This window comes from Bidens hawaiensis, unplaced genomic scaffold (assembly GCF_021521415.1).
Source record: "Bidens hawaiensis isolate Kalapana, Puna unplaced genomic scaffold, B.hawaiensis_p1.1 tig00000780_1, whole genome shotgun sequence".
Lineage (NCBI taxonomy): Eukaryota > Viridiplantae > Streptophyta > Magnoliopsida > Asterales > Asteraceae > Bidens > Bidens hawaiensis.
Window position 1 is genome coordinate 232,208 of NW_027491045.1, and position 17,760 is coordinate 249,967.

General features: G+C 37.6%; 1 protein-coding gene and 1 pseudogene across 2 annotated transcripts; one reads left to right on the plus strand and one right to left on the minus strand.

Annotated features, from left to right (window-relative positions):
* Positions 1-170: 170 nt before the first annotated feature.
* Positions 171-5,076, plus strand: LOC143537553 (uncharacterized). Its single transcript, XM_077031305.1, has 7 exons — positions 171-541; positions 2,673-2,813; positions 2,899-3,264; positions 3,335-3,580; positions 3,677-3,769; positions 4,340-4,540; positions 4,636-5,076. The coding sequence occupies exons 1-7, from the start codon at positions 212-214 to the stop codon at positions 4,849-4,851; spliced, it is 1,593 nt and encodes a 530-aa protein (XP_076887420.1). The 5' UTR covers positions 171-211; the 3' UTR covers positions 4,852-5,076.
* Positions 5,077-5,140: 64 nt separating this feature from the next.
* Positions 5,141-11,967, minus strand: LOC143537564 (protein FATTY ACID EXPORT 6-like; annotated as a pseudogene). Its single transcript, XR_013136078.1, has 4 exons — positions 11,911-11,967; positions 8,440-8,690; positions 5,845-5,932; positions 5,141-5,475 (listed from the first exon to the last, which is right to left on the minus strand). The product of XR_013136078.1 is annotated as a protein FATTY ACID EXPORT 6-like (transcript).
* Positions 11,968-17,760: the final 5,793 nt, after the last annotated feature.

The following is a 17,760-nucleotide window of genomic DNA, read 5'->3' on the forward strand; positions in this document are numbered from 1 at the left end:
CGGTTTTGAGTTTTAAATCGGCTTTACACCTAAATTCAACCATGTAACAAAATAACAATACATTGAAACCTCAGGGGTTTTCCAGTAATAACCCAAAACATAGAACTAACAAACACAGAAGCCTCCTGATACAAACAAAGACCAAACCAAAGTACCAAACCAATCCTTAATCACTTCGACAACACACAAACTGCATCTACAAATCACGTCAATGGCTTCTTCAATCTCAATCTTTACCTTCAAACCCCTAATCATCATAACCATCATATTAATTTATACTTACAGTCCAAAAGCACTTGCTTTTAAGCCACTAATTCGACCAACTGATATCCTCCCACTTTTGCCACGCCAAGTCTCTTGGCCGATCCTCAACTCGCTCCGTGGCGCCGCTGATCTCCTCCCGAGCTTTGTCGGCGCCGCGGCGGTTGCGAATAATTCAGGTTTGCATTGGAAAGGGTCTTGTTTTTATGAGAATAGCGCGTGGTTGGAGTTGCATAATAAAAGTGGGACTCAATTTGGTGGTGGTACTCTTCATATTAAGGTTTGGATAAATTAGTGTTTACCTTAATTGTATTTGATCAAGTTCGGTAACCAGAATCGATGAACGCATAAACGAATTTAGATCATAAGCTCGATTGCTAGACTAGAATACAAAAACCATATCGTATTCGAATACCAATTAGTAAAAACAAATTTAAATAATAATTAATAGATATATTTCTTGTTGTTCAAGTCATTGGCTTGACTTGTTCACCGGCAAGTAAATTTATTCCATGTAAACCAAGCTATGGGCTCAACTTGATAAACGAGACACCAACACATCATAGGTTTGATGAGTCGACGGCCCAACGGAAATCACGTCCAATGTTTGACATGTTGGATAAATAGTTTCTGATATTGGTGTATATATGTTCTTTCAAACTAGGTTCTAGATGGAGGGTATTTTGAGAAAAAATAAATACTTTGATAGAAGTTATTAGAGGGTGATTTAGAGATTTGACATAGATACTTAATTTAGTGGTTTAGAAGGGTGAATAAATAGACATTTTTGTTTAATTTATTGGCTAGGAAAACATCTAAGATTGGGTTTAACTTGGTACTTAGGCGTGTGACCAGTGGCGAAGCTTGGACATAAACGTCGAGGGGGCCGGACTTAATATGTATAAAAAAATTCATAAATTAGAGTGGGGTGGGCTTAAAATTTTGGTCGGAAACGGGTAAATTTACACTATGTATAAAATTTTCGGTCGAAAAAGGATAAATTTACACTACCGAGTGAAAAAACGGAGGGGTCGTGCTCAAAATTTCGGTCGGAAACGGGTAAATTTGCACTATGTATACAAATTTTCGGCCGGAAAAAGATAAATTTACACTACCGAGCAATAAAACGGAGGGGGCCGGTCTCAAAATTTCGGTCAGAAACGGGTAAATTTGCACTTAATATAAAAATTTTCGACCGTAAAATGATAAATTTACACTGTCGAGCGAAAAACGGAGGGGGCCGGGGCCACCCCTGGCCCTAACCATGCTACGCCCCTGCGTGTGACTGAAGGTAATTAAGATAGGGATAGCGGCGCAGCTTGTTGCTCGCTCGCCTTTTGTTTCGCTGTAATCACTACTTTTTAGTTTAATAGCTTTAAAAAAGACTGGGAAATAAAGGTTAAAACAAAGGTTTTCTTAAAAATAAATAATAAAAAATTATACTACATATTTGCATTTATCATATGCTTGAGGGAGAAGAATACCTAGGAGATACATAGATGTAATTAGGGATATGTATGTCAGGGCTAAAACAAGCCTCCGAATGCTGGTTGGGGATACATACTTTTTTCATGTAGAGGTGGGTCTTCACCAAGGATCCACGCTGAGCCCGTTTCTTTTTGTGGTAGTCTTGGATGAGTTGCCCAAATCGATGTGATGGCTATTCTGTAGTGCATGCTTTTCGCTGATGATATTGTGTTTGGAATGAAGAGCAAACAAGGCTGAATGATAGACTAGAGGAGTAGCGAGCAACATTTGATTGCAAAGGTTTATAGAAAAGTTACTCTAGACCGAGTACCTTTACGGTAACGTCAGTGGTGCAAACGACGAGGCCTGGGGGTGACATGTATCTTGGTGATAAGAGTTCCTGCAACCTTGTATTAGTGTTGTCTTGGGGCTTTATCTTTTCCTCAACTTGCGTTTTCCTTAGTCGTAGAGTTGTCTGGGCCCATAGACATTTATTAAGAGATTGTATGATATGTTTAGGGGATTGTATAGGTATAAGCATACGGGTTACTTCTTTTTCGTGTCTCTTTGCTCTTTATCTGTAGCTACTAAAGACCCGAGTAAAACCTGCACTTTAAACAAGTCATATTTTAGGTAGTTAAGCGGACATTGTTCCTAATATTTATAATTTTCCTAACTAGCACTTAATCTTATTGAACCATTAAAAAAAAGGAACTCAATCTTGTTTAAGTATTAATCCTAATATTTATAATTACTAATACATATATCTAAAGGTTACTATTTGTCCATCTTGTGCCATGGTGTGTGCTTAACTACACATATTCTTATTTATAAATTTGAATTTCGCGTTATTATAATTTTTAGCTTTCTGTATGTGGTCCTAAATTTCTTGCAAATTCTGCTATCCCGTTTAATAAATCGATGTTTTTTCTTTTATTATTTAGGTAAGCAATGCACACAGTTGGACATGTATGGATATTTATGTCTTCGCGACTCCATATCGTGTGACATGGGATTATTATTTTCTATCTCGTGAACATACACTCGAGTTCGATGAATGGAGCGGGAAAGCCGAGTACGAATATGTAAGTTAACAAATACAGTTTTCATTAATAAATGTATATACAGCAACATTTGGTACTAACAAAAGTTACCTGTTTTTCGTGAAAGGTAAAACACAAAGGCATTTCAATTTTTCTAATGGAAGCTGGAATGATAGGAACTTTAGAAGCATTATGGGAGGTATTCCCACTATTCACAAATACGGGTTGGGGCGAAAGTTCTAATCTTGCGTTTCTCAAGAAACATATGGGAGCTACTTTTGAGGCCCGGCCCGAACCATGGGTAACAAACATAACCGAAGACGATATTCATTCGGGGGACTTTCTTGCATTATCAAAGATTCGTGGCAGATGGGGCGGGTTTGAAACCCTAGAAAAATGGGTATCCGGGGCTTACGCGGGTCATTCGGCTGTTTGCTTGAGGGACCTGGAAGGTAAACTATGGGTCGGTGAATCGGGACATGAAGATGAAGATGTAAGAGCTTAAAATTTTAATATTTTTAATATGTTTGACTTTGACTTTTGACTTTGACTTTTGACTGTAGGGTCAAGATGTTATTGCTTTGTTGCCATGGGACGAGTGGTGGGATTTTGAGTTGAACGAAGATGATTCGAATCCACATATAGCTTTGCTACCTTTGCATCCTGATCTACGGGCCAAATTTAACGAAACGGCTGCTTGGGAGTATGCGCAAAGTATGGTCGGGTTACCGTACGGTTATCATAATTTGATATTTAGTTGGATAGATACTATCAGTGATAATTATCCACCGCCTTTGGATGCTAATCTGGTACCACATTACCTTAAAGCATTTAAATTTTATTTTTAAATTTTAAGCCATCGTAATTCTCGTTTTTTGAGTGTTGAATGATTGTTTGTGTTGCAGGTTGCATCTGTGATGACTGTGTGGGATCAAATGCAGCCTGCATACGCGGCTAATATGTGGAATGAAGCCTTGAATAAGCGGCTTGGTACCCAGGTTTGCTATGATATTTTAAAAATTTTTATGACCTGCTCTTTGTGATGATAATAAGTTAATTAATTGTGGCTACAAAATATAGAGTTAAATATGGTTTTAATGACCAAAATAACCCTTTTAGCCGAGTAGGTTAAATTTGACTTTTTAAGTCCGATAATTTCATTTTCGAATCCAAATCCCATACAAATTTTCTGTTAGTTTCTATTAAAAGACTTGGATTATATGTGTTACTTAATCATGTTTTATTATTTTGACTAAGTAACACAACAGCCCAAGGGTATTTTGGTCCTTCAATAAAAAGTTAACAGAACTTTTAGACGGGGTTAGTGGCCTGGACTTTAGTTCATATGAAAATGAAACTATTGGACTAAAAAAGTCAAATTTTTATTAATACACTAAAAGGTTTTTTGGGTTAAACCACAGGGACTAAAACCGTATTTAACTCAAATATATATTGTTTACCCATTTTAACTTTTATTTTTTCATTTACCCGTTAGAAAAAAACTTAAACTTGAATTCATCCATATATAACCAAATGGGTCAAAAGTGTCTTGATTTGACTTTTTGCAGGGGCTCGAACTTGCTGATATTTTAGTGGAAGTTGAAAGGCGTGGTTCGTCGTTTGCTGAATTATTAACTATACCCGAACAAGATGATTGGGTATACGCGGACGGAAAGTCAACTTCTTGTGTTGCATTCGTTCTTGAAATGTACAAAGAAGCAGGACTCTTTGGAGATCTTGCAGATCAAATTCAAGTTACCGAGTTCACCGTGAGTCAACTACTATTCATACACAACTTATATATTTATAGCTATACCATTTTTATGTAAATGTATATGTATGTTAACCACGTCAAATTATGCAGATAAAGGATGCTTACATGCTTAACTTTTATGAAAACAATTCAAGCCGACTTCCAAAGTGGTGTAATGAAGATGACACGGTTGAGTTACCATTTTGTCAAATTAAAGGAAAATATCGGATGGAGTTACCTGGGTACAATACCATTGACCCGTACCCACATATGACTGAAAGTTGCCCGTCACTGCCCCCGGATTATGAAAGACCTCAATACTGTTGAATCCATACAGTTATAGGTGTAATGATTCTAGGGTCTAAACCATTTCTTCTCATTTAATAGTGAAGGATATGTTTAGATGAAAGTAACACTGAACATTGTTTTGTATATACTGAATGTTGTCAAGAAATGTAGCAGTAGATTGGTGGATCGTGTATTGTAATATTACCACTCGAAAGAGGGGTGTATGCTTGTATATTGTAATGACTAAGTTAAAAATGTTCGAGACATCATTTTAATGAAGTGTGTATATTGACAATTTTAAAGAAATAAGTTGTAACGCTTTGAAGCGACCAAATTCTGACATGACACGAAAGTAATCATGTTTAGGGTTGTCATACCGAACTATTTTTGTCAAGAATAAATATATGGGGTACGTTCGGATTCAATGATTCAACCTGACACGTTTAATTCCTCTGGTTTTGTCTTGTATAAGTACAACACAATTCTCTTTTCACAAAACACAAACTGCTGTAACCAGTATACATGATAATCAGTTCAGAATACATGAAAATTACAGATGCTAGATTTAGAAACAAAATGTAGATCTCAGGTCATTCGGTTTTGGCTGGAAAATGGTTGCCACCGGTGGCTATCTTGTACAGATAAAATGCTGTCATCAATCCACTGGAACAAAAACAAAACATACGAGACACAGTTCATCATAAATTTCATTTATAGGATGGAAACTGATGCAGTTTCGGAAGCGATCAATGGCTCGAGAGACTCATGATTGACAAAGACGATAAAATCGAACCAAAGGTTCAAGAACAAAGTTCTTATAATTCAAATTCAATATCAAAACTTAATCAAAAACTAAAGATTACATAACCCTCAACCATAACTTATACTAGAATAAAAGTAGATAAAATTGGTAACAAAATAAACTTAAACTAACAAAAGATATTAAAATCAGAATTTTAAATAACGAGATATTCTGCATCAGAAACTAAAACAATAATTTCATATAATAATATTAACCAAATAGTGTATTACCTGATGGCGGCAACAAGACCAGCAGGCATTATTTTGCCAGTTTCAGAGTATCGCTGTCCCATAACTCATGTGAGCGCAGCCGCAATAACTGAAATCAAGAAGTGACCAAACAAGATGGTAAGTAATAGATAGAGCATGTTAATATGATATCTTTTACAACAAACAGACAAAATTCAATATCATAATATGAACATGTGATGAAGACATTATGTAATTACTTGTATAGTTGTATGTTCAGATAGAATGCACAATTACAAAAGATAATAGTACAGAAAAAAAATTCAAGATGGAGACTTTAATAGGCAATTGTATGTAGTGCTATCAGATGGAGTGGGAGAAAGAAAATGGATAGTTACTTACACATAACTAGATACCATTAATTATATCACGCATAATAGATTTATAGTTTTCTACACATCATACTATATAGTACTTTTAATTTAAAAGCACACTAAGTAACCAATAATGTGCTTTAATCAATTTCTAAATTTCACCTATATAATCCTTTGTATTCATTCAAAAAAAAAAAATACAATCGAGTCACTTTCAAACCTAACATAATGTCGGTGGTACCATTTGAAATGGAATTTACAGAAGGTGAACCATCACGATTCAACCATAAAAAATGCGGGGTTGGTCATTGTGGGCATGATTCTTATCATCGGGTTGGTGTTCTTGTTTACAGCGAGCATCGTATTCAAAACAAATAACGCCGACGCAATAGGCAATTTAAAAAGTATATCGCTAGTGAACTCATCTAATCGTGATAAAAGATTTATGGTTTGAGTCGGGCTACAAGTTGCATTCCTTGTGCACCGCAAACTGAAGCTTGTGCCTAAAGGAGCAACCTTTAACCTTGTGGCACACAATCACAACAAAGCTCACACGGTCGTTTCAAGAGTAAAATATATAATTGCAAACAATATCAAGATTTTCAGTTGGAGTTCCAACTGAATGGTTTGGATAAGATGTTGAAACACGATATACTTTGGTTTGGGCTTATCGAGGAATACAACATGATGGAAAGACGCGCCATCTTTCCAGCATTTTCCTACACACATGCCAATCCGAAGTTCAAATGCGAATTGGCTATTTTGATGACCGAGACGGATAAGATCCACTCCGAGACGTGTTATATGATCACTGAAGATGACCCAACAACTTCAGAAGGGATCATATAACAAGCTAGTCTGAAGTTGTTGGGTCGTCTTCAGTGATCATATAACACGTCTCATAGTGGATCTTATCCGGCTCGGTCATCAAAACTGCAAACTCGCATTAGAACTTTGGATTAGCATGTGTGTAGGGAAATGCCGGGAAAACGGTGAGGTTTTCCAGCATATTATACTCCCCGATAAGCACAAACCAAAGTATATCATCTTTAAACGTCTAATCCAAACCGTTCAGTTGGAACTCCAACTGAAAATCTTGATCATTGTTTGCAATTGTATATTTTACTCTTGAAAGGACTGTGAGTTTCGTCATGATTGTGTGGTACAAGATTAAAGGTGGCTCCTCTAGGCAAGAGCTTAAGTTTGCAGGGCACAAAGAATGCAACTTGTAGCCCCGCTCGAACCGTATCTCCTTAATCAAGGTTAGATAAGTTTAGTACCGAGATACTCTCTTGAATTGCCTCTTACAGCGGGCTTAATTCGTTTTTGAATACGATGACCGCTGTAAAAAAGAACCCCAACCCAACGATAAGAATCACGCCCACAGTGACCAACCACGCGACAATCAACCATTTTTTATGGTTGAAGCGCGACTGTTCACCTCCAACATATTCCATTTCAAATGGTACCTTCGACATTATGTTAGGTTAGGTCTGAAAGTGAAAAGATTGTATGCAATTTTATTTTATAATGCATACAAAGACACAAAGGATTATACATGTGAAATTTAGAAATTGATTGAAGCACGCTATTGGCTACTTAGTGTGCTTTTAAATTAAGTGTACATATTTATATAGTATGATGCGTAAAAAGCTATAAATCTATTATGCTTGATATAATTGTATCTGGTTACGTGTAACTATCCATTTTCTTTCTCCCACTCCAATTTTTTCTAACACGGTTGACTATCTGGGAGATAACTAACTTATAAACCCAACTTAATCAAAGAATTCTTCTAACAACCGAACATTTAATGCATATATATAATTTCATTAACAAACCTTACTTTAATATCAATGATCACCCTTATAACTAGTGGTGATGCTTGGACTAGAAAGTCGGGGGGCCAGACTAAAAATGTGCCCTCCCCAAATAAAAATCATAAACGAGGGGTGCCAGGCTCATATTTTCGGTCGAAAGTGGTAAATTTACACCGCTACGAAAAAAACAGGGGTTCGCCTATGCTTATAACACAAGTTTTCTAACATTTACTCAAAACACCAGGATAACGAGGGGTATTTTGGTCATTTTTGAAAATTTTTAGCAAAAAGTGGTAAAAATTCACCAAATCACAAAACAATCATCACCAAAACACCCACAAAACAAGATCAAACACAACCCAATACTAATATCATCCAAACCCACCCAAAAACCCATTGAGGCATTTCATCAAACACCTTGCGTGCACGAACAAAACACGTACCAGTTTCAAGAATCAACCCGACCCACGAGTTCTTTCGCTTGTGGAACGCATTAAGCGTCAGATACGAAGCCAAAAACAGCAGTAATCCAGTGCCCACACCACCAGCCAACGACGTCGTACTACCTTTTCTTGCAAACCCAATAAGCCCACCACAGAATATTATTATTCCGTACGGAATTGTAAAGCAAAAATCATGCATTTTTTAACAAGGTTTGGGTTTTTTAGTGATCTAAGATTCAAGATTTTGATGGGTTTTGTAGGGGTATGGTACTAAACCCGGTTTTACGACCCTAAATTTATTATGTTTGGCTTATTTTATTATATGGACTAATACAATGTTATTGGGCTGAGGGGGTTTTGTGGAGGTAACCCTAACTGGGCTAGGCCCATTAGGGTACCATGATGGTGGCCATGAGACTCTCTATATAAGGAGGTCTAGCCACCACCACTTTTTTGTGTCTGTAAACAAGAGATCCTCAGGATTCCTTAGCAGTCACCTCCACACCCCCGAAAAACCATTGCAGGTCTCAAGCAACCGGAGAAGAAGATCAAGACGTGGTTCGTTCATCTCGAAAATCCGTGGAAACATCGTCATGGATCAGGTCAGATTCATCTCATGCTTCGACATTGGCGCCATCCGTGGGACGGCAACGAACTACCCTTCGATCTTCATCTCGGCTGTCAGATCTCTCCCAGGAAAAACCCAGATCTGGAAGTTTACAGAAAAAGGCTTCAAGGCTTGTTCTATTAAAGCTCAAAAAGATCCATAGATCTAAAAGAGGCTTCCAGATCTGTGCGAAAAGAAACTGCCGGACTCGAATGATCAAGTCTCCGGATCTGTGATGGTTTTAAATCTGCTCCGAGCTTCAGATCTATCCAGATCTGATTTACCGATCTAAATCTAGATTACAGACCTGGATTGTAGGTTTAAAATTGCAGGTCTAACTCTTAAATTGCAGATCCAAAAATTACCAGACTTCCGCCGCCATGTACCGCCGCGGGAACCACCACGTGGGTTTCGCGCAAAAGACCTCCACCATGTGGGTGTTGCGCAGAAGACTGCCATCACGCATGCTCGCCAGCGGGTCATCATTCCGCCGACATGCGTGAGCGCCCGTGGAAACCACCGCGGAAACCACCACGTGGGTTTTGCGCAAGAGACCTCCGCCATGCACGCGCACTCGCGAGTCACCACTCCATCGCCGTGCATGCGCGCATCAGGCCTCACGCCAAACTTATAGGTTGGGAGTCCTCATAATATCCCATATGGCTACGCGCCAAACTTCAAGGTTGGGAATGGGAATCCTCATAATATCCCATATGGCTACGCGCCAAACTTCAAGGTTGGGAATCCTCATAATATCCCATATGGCTACGCGCCAAACTTCAAGGTTGGGAATCCTCGTAATATCCCATATGGCTACGCGCCAAACTTCAAGGTTAGGAATCCTCATAATATCCCATATGGCTACGCGCCAAACTTAAGGGTTGGGAATCCTCATAATATCCCATATGGCTACGCGCCAAACTTAAAGGTTGGGAATCCTCATAATATCCCATATGGCTACGCGCCAAACTTAAGGGTTGGGAATCCTCATAATATCCCATATGGACACACGCCATACTTAAAGGTTGGGAATCCTCATACCACATGCTCATGCACCACATATGCTCACGCATCACATATGCTCACGCATATTACATATGCTTACGAATCACATGCTCTCACATATCACAGTCTACGCGCACGCGCATGCAACATCTGCGCGTGGCGCGGGACACAGTCTACGCGCACGCGCATGCAACATCTGCGCGCGTCGCATGACGCACAGTCTACGCGCACGCGCAAGCTCTATTATTCTCATAGCTCGTAAGCCGCAACTCGCGCAAGCTTCATTATTATTATAGCTCGTAAGCCGCAACTCGCGCAAGCTCTATTATTATAGCTCGTAAGCCGCCTCACGCGCAAGCTTTGTTATTATTATAGCTCGTAAGTCGCCTCACGCGCAAGCTTTATGTTTCTTACAGCTCATAAGTCGCCTCGCGCGCAAGCTTCATTATTATTATAGCTCGTAAGCCGCAACTCGCGCAAGCTTCATTATTCTTATAGCTCGTAAGTCGCCTCACGCGCAAGCTTTGTGTTTCTTACAGCTCATAAGTCGCCTCGCGCGCAAGCTTCATTATTATTAGAGCTCGTAAGCCGCAACTCGCGCAAGCTTCATTATTATTACAGCTCGTAAGCCGTAACTCGCGCAAGCTTCATTATTATTACAGCTCGTAAGCCGCAACTCGCGCAAGCTTTATTATTCTTATAGCTCGTAAGTCGCCTCACGCGCAAGCTTTATTACTCTCACAGCTCGTAAGCCGCAACTCGCGCAAGCTTCATTATTATTATAGCTCGTAAGTCGCCTCACGCGCAAGCTTCATTATTCTTATAGCTCGTAAGTCGCCTCACGCGCAAGCTTTATGTTTCTTACAGCTCATAAATCGCCTCGCGCGCAAGCTTCATTATTATTATAGCTCGTAAGCCGCAACTCGCGCAAGCTTCATTATTCTTATAGCTCGTAAGTCGCCTCACGCGCAAGCTTTGTGTTTCTTACAGCTCATAAGTCGCCTCGCGCGCAAGATTCATTATTATTATAGCTCGTAAGCCGCAACTCGCGCCAGCTTCATTATTATTACAGCTCATAAGTCGCCTCTCGCGCAAGCTTTATTATTCTTATAACTCGTAAGTCGCCTTACGCGCAGGCTTTATTATTCTCATAACTCGTAAGCTGCCTCGCGCGCAAGTTATGTTACATTATTATCGAGATGCGCGCTCTATCTTTTATCAGGCCTCGCGCCACTATGATGCGTGCTATATCTTATTTATGACAGGGCACCATCATTATCATAAGGACCGCAACATGTCACCATCATGAGGAAAACCTCCCAAAACTCAAAGACAATAAAGACAAGGCCAAAGAAAAGGGAAAAAACCGCCTCATGACCTAACACACCTCGTAAAGTCCAGTGCTCCACCTAGACGCTTGCGCGCCCAGAAGCAACGCTGGACTTGGGGGGCTTGTAGGGGTATGGTACTAAACCCGGTTTTACGACCCTAAATTTATTATGTTTGGCTTATTTTATTATATGGACTAATACAATGTTATTGGGCTGAGGGGGTTTTGTGGAGGTAACCCTAACTGGGCTAGGCCCATTAGGGTACCATGATGGTGGCCATGAGACTCTCTATATAAGGAGGTCTCCACCTCCTTATTAAGGGGTCATGCTCAATAAGAGCCACCACCACTTTTTTGTGTCTGTAAACAAGAGATCCTCAGGATTCCTTAGCAGTCACCTCCACACCCCCGAAAAACCATTGCAGGTCTCAAGCAACCGGAGAAGAAGATCAAGACGTGGTTCGTTCATCTCGAAAATCCGTGGAAACATCGTCATGGATCAGGTCAGATTCATCTCATGCTTCGACAGGTTTGATTTGGAGTTTGAATAGATGATCAAATGATGTGTTGGTCAATGAAAGTGGTTAGTATTTGGTGGCTAAATAGTACATTTGGACGAATTTGCCCTTTGGTGGGGTTTGAATAGGTTATGATTTGGTGACTTTTGAGGGGTAATGCGGTAATTTTGAGAAATGATAGTGGGCACCAACAGTGTAATGAGATTGGGTCTGTTCATAATAGAAACTTCTTAATTAGGTTGAGCTTTTTTTACTTTTTAGTTAAATAATTTACATACTATCATCATCATCATCATCATCATCATCATCATCATCATCATCATCATCGTATCGTACTCAGTATATCCCATCAATAGCAAAGCTATGGTAGGGTCTGAGGAGGGTAAGATGTAGGCAGCCTTACCTCTACCCCATAGGGATAGAGAGGCTGCTTCCGGTGAGACCCCCGGCTCGATAGTAGTTTTGCATCAAGCCTTGGACATAAGGCACATAGCACTCAATCATCGGGACACCGGCTGATCGGTGCATGTACCCTTATCTTTCAGCTATCAACGCCACTACATGATGCCTGATTAACCATCCGTCACTTTTAACGTTATTTTCACGAGATTAGTAAAATAATGTCAAAATTAGTGCAATTTCACTTTTGCTCACCCGAGGGTTCACACATATATACATCATATGTGCGCACCGCAAGCAGGGCTAAAATAATTTACATACTGCTAACATGATATATAAAACAAATAGTAAATTAAGAAATACCTACTTTTTTTTAAAAAAAAACTTATTTATGTAGATGTTATGCACTAATTAAAAATTATATTTTTAAAACTTAAATATTTAATTATTTATAACTAAGATGGCAAGTAAGATTGTCTTCAAAAAAAAATTAGTGGAAATGCTATTAAAGTTCATTATTTATATTTTGAAGTTGAACAAACAATGTCTAAGTAATTTAAAATTTTTGAATTTGAAAATAATTTCAAGAAAACTGATTATTTTTTTATTAAGAATCAATGTGAAAAAAAGTGACAACACTTCAGAGTTCGGGTTATGTAATGAACTGACTGAATACAAGTTCTATCAAAATAAATAACCACGTAGAAATTGTTCGTTAATTATTATTGATAAACACATAAAAGACTATGTGATTTGGTTATGTTGATTAACATAACTTAATCTGACTAATTGACACAACTAAATACAGCCTAGTTAAATACCGGTAAAGTATATAAGAGTTAAGCACAATCAATGGCTAATGGGAACAAATCAATGACATTAAGAACAGTCATAATTGTTGATGATTTTAACCAAAAGTTGATGACACATATAAATCCGAGTAAACAATTGTTCAAACAATCATAATAAACGTAATAGTTCAGTTAATCGAATGATAATCAAAACATAAATCCAAGCTTTGATAGAAGTCGTAAAACAATCAGCTCTACACGAAACCCTACATCTGAAGCGGTCACGAATGGTTTAGTCTTGCCTCTGCGTCATAATCGTTTCGATTATTTGTTGGAATCTTAAAATCATGGAAGAATTAATGATTGGAAAGTGTTAGAATTGTGATGAATTGCCCCAAAATCGGCCAAACTGTCAGGGTATGAAGAAAAAACTAAACATGTCGGTTTTGAATATATTTTACGTCAGTACGTAAATAAAAATAAGCACGTCTCAACGAATTTTATAAAAACTTTGTATTTTGAAATTAACTTTACTAATAAAATATTCTAAATAAAAAGCAAATAAGTTGCGTATCCAATGCTTTCAGCCATCCGCTTACAGACTTCAGCTTCTAGCCACCCGCTAGTTTTCGCAGGCGGTTCGCTACCAACATAACCACCATCTTCGATGCATTTTGCTCTTTTTTCCGGTTGTTTATCAACTTCATCTTTGTTTGTGGCCACCACCTTACTCCCCTCATCAGACACAACATCAGCTATTGGAATTTGGTCAACATTGACACCATCTTCTGGTTTGGCTCCATCACTGTAGCAACTTCTTTCCAAGTAGAGTAACGAAGATACAACAACCAGTAAATGTATAAAAATATTAAAAAACAGGTGACAGTATTAATGATACTAAAATCAGTTAATGTATAAAAATATATGTGCCCTTATAATAGAAAACAGGCGACATTATTTTCATTTATAGGTGCCACAAGTGGAGTAACGAAGATACAGCAACCAAGCCCGCCGTTTTGTTTTAGTATCGGACTTTATTGTCCAAATGCGGAAGTTTTGTTGTAGCAAAACAAGTGACAAATGTTTTCAAAGCTTGGATGAATGTAATGCAAAGTGCAAATGAGATTTGAATGATAAATCTCATTTTAACAGGTACTGCCATTGCACTTGCAAAATATTTTTATGTTTTGATTTTTTTTAAACATTTCAATACTCATATTCTGAACTGCAACCAAACTACAAACCAGCTAACTAACTCGATTTTTGTTCAACCCTGAATCTAAAAATAGATTTGGAATAAGCTGAGTTTAACGACTCCAGCTCTGTTAAGTTTTTTGTCAAACTAGTTTGAAACCAAATGACTCTTAAAATATCTATATCTTTATCTGTATCTGTATTACATATTAAGCATATTAGATGGACAAAATAGTCATTTCCCGGAGAGACGCAAATAAAATTCAATGTAGGTCACCGTCGGTGACGTTACAGTTCGTCTTCAGGGAATATTAACCTTCAATTGCAATCAACTGTTAAAAACTTAATTCAACTTTGATTTTTTCAATTAGTATTTTTTTATAACTGACCAAAAACGAACAGAGCATATTCATGTTCGCACATGTAACTCAGCCGACGAACAAACAATCGAATACGAATAACTAAATGAACAAGAGTTTCTTGTTCGTGTTCGTCTGTTAAGAAAATGAACATATTTGCGCTCATTCGTTAACTTAGACGGAAAAAATTGAGATAAATTCAGTCAAAAGACATGTCATGAACAGTGTGTTAGGCCTAAAAAGTTTGAAAAACTAGACTAAGGACTAAGTTATAACGGGCAAAAAATAATTATATTAGTACTTTGACGAGTGTAAACGAACAAACTTGAACAAGTATAGAGTACAAAAATAGATGAATGTAAACGAATGTAAATGAACGAACAAGACATACGTTCATGTTTGTTCATTTATTAAAAGCCGGTTATCCTTCCATGCTATCTGCCTGTTATTTGGTTAGTTAATCTTAATATTTCTAATTTTCTATGGCTGAAAAGGTAAAACAAGAAATCAGTCATTGTTGATTAGTTTTGTTTCAATATAATTATACAAAACCTTTTCAACTCAAATAACTTTTATATACTTTATTTCTTAAATTGTTTCATAAAATCAATCTTTTTGTTATCTATGATTTTTATATAGTATTGCTATATTTAAATAAAACCTTCTTTTGAATGGTTTGCGCTATTGATTATAGTATTGCTATGCGCTCCGTCCGTCCGGATTAGTGGCCGGCTCGGGTTGCCTTTAGCCAATGGGGGCCGCGTACGGAGTACCCGGCGTTACTTAGTTGGTCGTTTTAAAAAAAAAGATTATAGCAAGACATCTAAACTAATTACAAAGACGCCCCTAAGCATGGTTGTAAAAATACCGTCTATACGCGATTAATTCCTGAGTATTTGCTAGTTAACACTCTACCAACTAGTCGCCACTTAATCGCTCAATGGTAAAAATCCGTCGAAATTGAAAAGTTTGTGTATAAAATTTGGTATGCATATATATACAAACATCGGAATTGTCAACTCAAACAACATTATTAACAGTGACAAAATCGAGTAAAATTTTACACTGTGTATTAAAATTGTTCAAAATCATCGGGACTGTCAACTCAAAAAAAATATTATTAACAGTGGCAAAGCTTGGACATAGGGGCGGGACTTAATATGTATAAAAAAATCATAAACGAGAGGGGCCAGGCTCAAAATCTCGGTCATAAACGGGTAAATTTACACTATATGTAAAAAATTTTGGCCGAAAACTAGGGGTGTCAAATGTGTCGGGTTGGCGGGTTTGCGTGTTAAGATTCTTCAATCCTAACCCAACCCATATTTTATTCATGTCGTGTTCACCTATTTAAATTTGTGTCGTGTTCGGGTTGTGTTTCAGGTCAACCCATTTTACATTCATATACGTATATGAGTAATTCCTATTGACTTCGTAATAAATTAAACAATTAATTACCTCTTATTCATATAAAACTTGTTAATAAATTGTGATAAACCTAATTGTTTTTGTGTATTCGTCTCTCATTCACAATTAAAAAACTTAGGTTCACATATTTAACTTAGAGTTAAGTGCTATTTTGGTACCTGTGGTTTGTTTAATTACGCAACTTTAGTACCATTTTTGAATTTATTGCAAATGGCTACCTCAGTTTTCTAAAACTTGCCGTTTTAGTACATTTTTTAACCTCGTCTATTTTATCCGTTAAGTCAGTTTTGTAAATTTTTTACTTTTGTTTGTTTTTAAATGCCCCACATACCAGAATTCATAAAATTCCTCTACAATGGAAGATAATCTGAAACAAAGATCGAAGAACTCTAGAACTGCAAAGTAGTTATTATGTTTCATAAACAGAGCAAAAACAAATCAGAGCTCCAACAAACTTGCAGATGTAAAATCCGAAACTGAAGAAGTTAGACGTTTAACTCAATGAATTCTAGGCAAAATCATACAAATATTGAAACAAATTTGAAAATGTTAAAATGATGAAGTTACATATAGCAATATAGCAGGTATCTGAAATGACAACCGACGACATACAACCCCATCGGAAGTCCACCGCCGTTAACTACTTCATCTCGCCGGCGAACGCAACAGGCTGCCGGAAAACGTTCGCCTGAACCATATCGTCATCGTCGCTTCGTCTTGAACCATTAATATGTCGCTGCTTGTTCTTCTCCACCATTGTCGAATACGGTGGCGGAACCCTAGCCGCTAGAGCCATCGTCGCCAATTGAACTTGATTGTCGCCGCCGCTACTGCCGGAGATATGGCAGCAGCCATCGACCTTCCTCACCGCCATCATTGGTACCTTGGAACTCGTCGGAAAACCGTTTTTGCAGTTGCTTGACAACAATCGTCGGTACCATAACTTCTTTTATCGCTGCCGTATGTCTTTGTTGCAATTGTTTTAAGTTGCCGTAGTTTTAGGGTTGTGAAAGTTTAAAAGGGGGAGGCTTTTAAAACAAATGAAAAATTAAAAAAATTACTAAATTACCAAAGTACCCCTGACTTAACAGATAAAATAGACGAGGTTAAAAAAAGTACTAAAACGGCAAGTTTTAGTAAAAACCAGAGGTTGCCATTTGCAATAAATTCAAAAATGGTACTAAAGTTGCGTAATTGAACAAACCACAGGTACCAAAATGACACTTAACTCTTTAATTTAAGATAAAAACAAACTAATGAAATAACCAGAGAATAAACAGTTAGAACTAATATAATAAGAACATTGAAAGTAAAAAATAGATAAAAGTAGTGTAAAAAGAAATTAGTTTTACTTTTAAAAGTTAACTGATATATGAAAATTTAAAAATCTAAGTATTTAACTTTAAAGTTTAAAACTCTTTATCTCTAAAATCAAAATATTAGCTTCACTAAAATTGTTAAACGGGTTAACATGTCAACCCACTTTTTAACAGATTGGGTTCGGGTTGACTTGTTTAAGAAAACGTGCGGTGTCAGCCGACCAAATACCTATATTTTTTCGTGTCAGGTTCGTGTCGGATTTCGGATCATGTTAGGAATTGACAGCCCTACCAAAAATGAATAAATTTATAATGCCTAGGAAAAATCAACAAAGCTACGCCCATGATTAGACTACTCGCTATGGGGCGTG